A 7,788-nucleotide genomic window follows, 5' to 3' on the forward strand; every position below is an offset into this window, starting at 1 on the left:
TTTTTACAGATACATTTTTCTAGTAATGAGCATCAAATATTTTTTTTATATTGAAAACACAATCTTTTCAGTTAAGATTAAGATCAATTGTAACTCCTAGATATTTAAAACTATACACTGAATCAATTTTGAAGCAAGAATCGGAACAAGAACCAGCTGCTTGAAAATTAGCCTACCACAACTATGTAAAGGAAAGGTAAATTGTCAACAATTCAACCCATGAAATATAAAATTGTAGTTGCAAAGCTGATGACTAGAAGTTTTGAAAAACATTATTTTAGTTTTTTTCACTAAGGATTAAATTATGGACTGAGAACCAAGTTTTTAGAATTTCGAGATCTTCTTCAATTTGAATGTTACAATTATCTTCTGAGTTTGACTGGTACTTAAACGATATATCATCCGCAAAAGCCGCTGGTAGGCCATTTAACTGCAACCTAAAGAGAGAGTTAATTTAAATCCAGAAAAAACAAGGGTTTGTCCTGAGGTACTCCAGATTTTATATATCGAGCTTCACTCATTACATCATTACCTACTACTTTTTGAACTCTTTCTTTTAAATATGACTTGAGCCATATAAAATATTGTTGATAATTTCTATTCCTTTTTAAAATTGTCTTTCGAACTTTTGAATAAATTAATAATAATTTTCAAGAGTTGATTCAACTTTCCATAACTGTAACGCGCGTCTACTTTTTATTTTTATTTAACGGTAATGTAGGCTGTGACCTCCAATAGAACAATTTCAAAATATTAAAGCGAGAACACATCTTAATCAACATTTTTATTGGAACGAACATCCAAAAAAAAAAACTATGTGATACATTTAAAACCCCACATACTAATGAAAACAACCAAACTGAGATACCTACTTGAAAAGGAAAAACGTCATGGATACAAATTTAATAATAAAAACTATATGCTACTGCATTTGAAACTAGCTTCATCTTATGTAAGGAGATAGAAACAAACATATTGTGAAATCATTACCATTTCTTCTCCTTTTATCTTTTTTTTTTATTATTCTCTTAGGTTAAGCATTCTTTTAGGTTAAGTTATCTTTCTTATGCATCTAAGTATCGTCTTTTTGAGTGGACGTATTAATAATCTTAAAAATATATCAGACTGTTGTCTTTAAACTGTGAATCGCATTAAAAATTAGTTAATATTAAATATATAATAAGTATAGCCAGACCAATTCTAAGTCGGCAAATTAATTAAAAAAAAAACATATATGTATATTTATGGATGTGTACCTCCTAAAAATTAAGAATGTAATTTGTGTTAAAAAAAAATCTCAATAAAGACTACTACTACTACTACTACGAACATCCAAAAATTTCTAAAAGTGACACATTGTGAAAATGAAAAAATAAAATACGCTTAAACTGACCTATTAATTGGAACTCCCAACTGTTAACTAGACCATTCCATCCACTGCTCCTAAGGTTAAATATAGAGGAGTTTGGCAAGAAGATCAGCTTTCACCACATCTATTTAGTTCAGTTCTGGAAGAATTATGGGATTATTATTGTCGACAAGTTTTTATTAATTTAAGATTTGCAGACGATTGTTCTTTTTTCTACAAAGCTACACACCATTGACATACTATACATGGACTAGTAGCCAACTTCACGATGGTTCCACTTTGAACGGACAAAACACTAGCGCAAAGTGGGCTATGCGGAAAAATTGTGTAACATTTATGACACTTGACATTGGAGTTTTTTTCTTTCTTTTTTCTCACATGTTTGTGTTTTTTTTTGTTGTGATTTGTAAAAAAAAGTTGAGTAGAGTGAAAAAATATAATTAAAATAAAAAGAAAATAAAAGAAAAGAAATAGTGATTTAATCAAGAAACAGTGATTTAAATAATAAATAAAAAATGAACTGAAATAAAGTTTCAATTATACTTCAGATCGTCCGATATCAGTCCAGCCTTTTTATTTAAAACATCTTGTTTCTGTTTGAGCATATTCCATAGGATGTCCTAGGCTATGAAATATCGGCATGTGACCGAACGCTTCTCTCCAATTCTGTGAGCTCTAAATGAAGAAAAATATTCTAAGATTGACAATTTTGTAAACATTACTTTACTTTAAAAACACTTACAATCGGATTCCAATCCAATTCAGCAAAGACAATTGTGTCCGCTGCAATCAGAGTGATGTCGAAGTTACAAGGTTTCAACGAAAGCAGCAGCAGCACAACTTTACAAGATGTTTTGTTTTGCAAGATTTCCACTAGTTCCCAGAGAGATTTAGAAAATAATAAGAAATTCTTTTTAATTTTGTTTTCCCAGCGATTCACTAATTGCATCCATCATGACTTTGTGATGAGCAAATAAGATAAACTATATATTCTGCTTGATAAGCTTTTTAAACTATTCACTGTGAATGGAAATTCAATTTTTTTTATTTTGAAAAATATTTAAACAAAATAATCACAGTACACAGCCTGCTTCTGATTCGTTTTATGAGCTGTCAACATTTTTCAATAACATTAAAAAAACATGGCATCGTTTATGGCATCGTTTGTCTTCAACAAATTATACTAGATGTCAATACTTTCTATGTCAGAAGCTTATCTCAACTAAATAAAAACAGATGTCGCTAAATTTGTCATACCTTTTTTAGCCACTGTGCCTGGAAGGGCTAGTGTAGCTAATTTGAAGTATAGCCATTTTCATTAAAATTTTGTGTGGAAAATGTCGTTTTTAATCCAAAAGCTGGAAAATCCAGCTACGTTAACCCTAAAGACCTAAGCTTATCATCATTCCTTCTCAAAACTTTTGAACGTTTGGTCGATATCCACTTAAGGGCAAGTATTGCTTAGTCCCTCCTTTCAAAGGCTCAACACGCCTACAACAAAGGGAAATCAGTTGAAACGGCTCTACACAGTATAGTACGTACAATCGAATATTCCCTCCATCATAAAGAGTACACACTAGTGACCTTCTTAGATATAGAAGGTGCATTTAACAATGTCGATACATTTGCTATTGCACGTGTATTGACTTCTCTGAAGGTCGATAAGCAGGATTATCAATTCAAAACTGGGCGATTTTACTGCACAAAAGGGTATCAGCAGAGGTACGCCACAAGGTGGTATACTGGTGTCCTATACCCTCTCCTCTGGAACTTAGTAATAAATGAATTACTAATTACTCTAGAAAGAGAGGGATACAGAGTGTTTCCTTATGCGGAAGATGTTGCTAGTTGCAGTAACGGGTAAACATCCCAATATACTAAAAGAACTGTTACAAAACGCTTTAAATAAGCTCACCAGATGGGCAAATCGGGGTAGACTAGGGGTTAACCCACAAAAAACCGACCTTGTCCTCTTCACAAGGAAATACAAAGCCCCACTCATTGACCCTCCCCTCATAAACGGTGTACCACTTAAATTCTCTGAGCAAGCAAAATACTTGGGTCTCATTTTGGATAAGAAATTAAGTTGGAAACCTAATATTCAAGAGAGAATAAACTAGGCCACAGTAGCCCTGTTCTCCTGTAAAAAGGCCATTGGTAATAAATGGGGCCTACAGCCCCGCAGTACACACTGGCTATATACCTCGGTCATAAGGCCGATCCTTACTTCTGGAGTAGTGGTATGGTGGACGGCGCTAGATATAGCGACAAATCGCGATAAACTCAGCAAAGTCCAACGAAAACGGAGGATGAGGTTGGTGGAGGTGTATACTCAGATACTTAGCTTAAGTTTCTCCTTTCGTCTATCCGATCGTTCTAGCGTGTTTCAAGCTGAAATCCTGGCTATGAAAGAAGTCCTATCATGGCTTAGAGAAAACGTTATATCAACTAATGATGTACGCATCTTCTCGGATAGCTAAGTTGCGTTAAAGCCCTAGACTGTGTAGCCATAGAGACATTCAATTAAATTGCAAAGCTGACGAACTTGCAAAAAGCCGAACAACCTTACCTCTGCTGGCTCACAATGCTAGCATAGGTATCCCTTTAGCTACATGTAAACTCATGCTAAGGCAAGATACCAGAGAGAAAACAAACTTCAGGTGGAATAACACTACCACCTGTTTAGCGACAAAACTAATTTATCCTAATCTTAGAACTAGGCGCCCAAAACAATTAATCCCTCTGAGTAAATTGCACATTAGCTACGTTATAGGTGTCCTGACTGGGCACTGCTTAATAGGAAGGCATGCTATTCGACTTGGAGCAACTGCAAATGGTTTTTGTAGGAGTTGCATGGTCGAGTAGGAGGAGATAATCTCTCATCTTCTGTGCACATGCCCTGCCTTATCACAAAGACGTAGAATCAACTTTGGAGACTACTACTTTAACGATATCAGCGATATACAAAATTCTGACATTATTTGTCTCCTACGCTTCATTTGGAACTCAAATTGGTTCGACGAGTTAAGCTGATCAACTGATCCATGTGGTATCACAACGGACCATACTTTGATCTAAGTGTGTTGGACCTCCCAACCAGCAGCCACTTTAACCTAACCATTTGTGGAAAATTCACACCACTAGCAGTCAATGTATAGTATGTCGATGCTACACACATTCAACACATGTTGACGGATCGGATTTCAAATAAACAAATTGAAAACTATAGTCATGATAAACCACACAAAAGACGATATAACGACGGACGAAGATAAAATTGAATACATAGAAGGACCAAGAAAATAAAGAAATTAAAAGACGCATTACAAATTACTGGAAATAGTTCTGGAGACTTAAACAGATTTAAAATTAGACAAAATTGCGCAATGAAATATATCTTTGACTCTGCTACCGATCTTTACTTACGGATAACAAACAATGAGCTTGACAGCAAAAACATTTGAGCAGCTGAGGATATATCAGACCAAATGGAAAATAACATTCGACCAATTGAAAGGGTACGAAATGAAGATATGTGCAGTGGAACCGGAATTATAAACGTCATAAATATAACAAGAAGACTGAAATAGAGCTAGACATGTATTAAACTTCAGAACAAAAATGACAACGAAATGGATACCAGACAACAATAGACCAGCAGAACGACCCAATACCTAACTTATTTTTAAATTCAATACACAAATTTTATATAAAAAATCGTAGTACTAAAATTTAAAAATAAAGATAAAATGAAAAGCTTTTGTTGAACTTTTTACATCTATAATACAGATGAACAGTTTCGTCTTCACTTTAATGACTTCTGCATTTCTCGAATTTCTTATAATGTAGAAATTAAGTTTTTCAGGATTTGTCTCTCAATATCATAAACATTATTTTTATACATTTTTCTTTTGAAGAAATTCAAATGGAGATTCATGTAAATAAACCATAAAGTTATCAATTCAAAAAAAAAAATAACTTAGATCTCTTCAATCTCCGAAATATAAACAGGCCTTATCAAGTCCCTGGAATGATAATTCATTCAAGACTGGATATGGAAAGCCAGCCTGTCGATATTGCTTTGGTTTTTGAAGTTTACTTCTGCCATCAATTTGGAAAGTCAGATTTATAGATTCAATGGAAGAATAAAGCACTAGAAAACAAAACAAAATTTAAAAACGTTTATGAACGAGAAACCAAAACGTTTTATAAAATAAATTGTATTTGCCGAATACCACAATGGAAACTATTTTAGAACAGCAACGTCGTTATCACGAAGAACGGGAACGTCTTATCAAACTGATGGTAGACGAATATGCGAATAGAAAACCGGGTGTAAGTAGCCTTTTTCTTCAAATACAAATATTAATAATAATATTTGAGAAATTTATAAACAGGAAAAAGAAAAAATTTACTCGGAACATCGTTTAAAGTATTTGCTGGATGTAAGTGAAATTGCTTGTCGTAAAGTCGCAGAACCTAATTATTTTCAATTGCAGCTTCATCACAACGCGACACACAAGCTAAAGGAACTCTACGAAGACAAGGACAATGAGCGCAAGGCCGAAGTGCAAGCCTTGTCGGGTCCAAATGAATTCAACGAATTCTATGCCCGACTAAAGCAGATCAAGGAATTTTACAAGAAGCATCCCAACGAGATAAGTGTTCCACTCTCAATTGAGTTCGATGAACTCACAAAGTCCTACAGCAACAACGACGAAATGAGCGGTCTGGTTGAGTTCACTGACGAGGAGGGTGGCGGCCGTTATCTAGATCTTAACGAATGCTATGAAACATATTTAAACATACGCGGCATTGAAAAGGTCGACTACATCACCTACCTGATGACATTCGATCACGTCTTCGACATCCCTAAAGAGCGCAAGAACATGGAATACAAAAAGTACTTGGAAAGCTTGAACGATTACTTGTACGGTTATATTGTGCGTATCAAGCCATTATTGGACATCGATGCAGAGCTCGCAAAGTTGGATGCTGACTTTCAGAAACAATGGGCTAATGGAACTTTTCCAGGTTGGCCAAAAGAAACGGAATCGGTATTGGCAAACACTGGTGCTCATTTAGACCTGTCTGCCTTCTCCAGTTGGGAGGAGCTTGCTTCTTTGGGTCTTGATCGTTTGAAGTCAGCTCTGATGGCTCTCGATTTAAAGTGTGGAGGCACCCTAGAGGAACGGGCGCAGAGGTTATTTTCGACCAAAGGCAAGACACATCTTGATTCATCGCTCATAGCCAAGAAGACTAGCGGAAAGTTTAGTGCCCGTGAGCAATCACGACAAAAAGAAATTGCCCTGCTGGAAGCTATGCTGTACCGTTGTGTTGAGTTTGTATCAGAGCAGCGAAGCGCCACCAAGGAGAATGTTCAACGGAAGCAAGCACGTACGGGAGGTGAGAGAGACGATAGTGATGCTGAAGCAAGTGAAAGCGAGAACGACGAAGAAGATGCCGACGACGTTCCTTACAATCCCAAGAATTTACCATTGGGATGGGACGGAAAACCAATTCCCTATTGGCTCTATAAACTACACGGGCTTAACATAAATTACAATTGCGAAATTTGCGGTAACTTTACATACAAAGGACCAAAAGCATTCCAGAGACATTTTGCCGAATGGAGGCACGCTCATGGTATGCGATGTTTGGGAATACCAAATACAGCCCATTTTGCAAATGTAACCCAAATCGAGGATGCTATTACTTGTAAGATATTTTCTAATAGTTTTGTTTTTCAAAGTGTAAGAAATATATTTCTTAAATTTTTAGTGTGGGAGAAACTGAAATCGCAAAAGCAAAGCGAGCGATGGATCGCCGACCAAGAGGAGGAATTCGAAGATTCTTTAGGAAACGTCGTTAACCGAAAAACTTACGAGGACTTGAAACGGCAAGGATTGCTTTAAAGTATAAATGATTTTTAAATAAAGTACAATTATTTGGAAAAATATATACACCGAAATTTTAATAAGGACGGTTTTGGAAATGTTATTTACCATCGATGCGAAAGTTATTTAATTGCTTCTGATTTACTTTAGTGGATTAAATATCTTAAAGTTAAAATTGAGAATGAAGTTTTTAAGAATGAAATTTATGAGATTGCTAATTTTTTATTGGACCAAAGGATCTATCAAATAAAGTTTGAATTGGTTTCCTTTAAAATTAAGTCGTAATCATGATAGAGGTGAACATGAACAAAAAGTATTTTGGTTCATCCGATAAAAAAATGTTATTTTAAAAATATTTCAATCACGCCACTCAAAATAACAACAAAAAAACACCAATAACAAAAAATGATAAGCCACTCAGCACAGCACTTCACAGTGAGTACCATCCCATCCTTACTTCCCTTTCTTCCACAGTTCCACAGCCTAGTTTATGTATCAATTACAATTGGAATTAGTGCATAT

General features: G+C 35.1%; 1 protein-coding gene across 1 annotated transcript; it reads left to right on the forward strand.

The window, feature by feature from the left end:
* Positions 1-5,462: 5,462 nt before the first annotated feature.
* On the forward strand, positions 5,463-7,330 carry LOC129947642 (splicing factor 3A subunit 3). The gene is made up of 4 exons (XM_056058277.1): positions 5,463-5,704; positions 5,767-5,814; positions 5,869-7,087; positions 7,151-7,330. The coding sequence occupies exons 1-4, from the start codon at positions 5,609-5,611 to the stop codon at positions 7,282-7,284; spliced, it is 1,497 nt and encodes a 498-aa protein (XP_055914252.1). The 5' UTR covers positions 5,463-5,608; the 3' UTR covers positions 7,285-7,330.
* Positions 7,331-7,788: the final 458 nt, after the last annotated feature.

The sequence above is a fragment of the Eupeodes corollae genome, chromosome 2, assembly GCF_945859685.1.
Source record: "Eupeodes corollae chromosome 2, idEupCoro1.1, whole genome shotgun sequence".
NCBI lineage: Eukaryota > Metazoa > Arthropoda > Insecta > Diptera > Syrphidae > Eupeodes > Eupeodes corollae.

Coding starts and splice junctions, on each gene's coding strand:
- LOC129947642 (XM_056058277.1), top strand. CDS start 5,609: ATGGAAACTATTTTAGAACAGCAACGTCGTTATCACGAAGAACGGGAA. Junction 5,815..5,868: donor GTTTAAAGTATTTGCTGGAT/GTAAGTGAAATT, acceptor TTTCAATTGCAG/CTTCATCACAACGCGACACA. Junction 7,088..7,150: donor AATCGAGGATGCTATTACTT/GTAAGATATTTT, acceptor TTAAATTTTTAG/TGTGGGAGAAACTGAAATCG.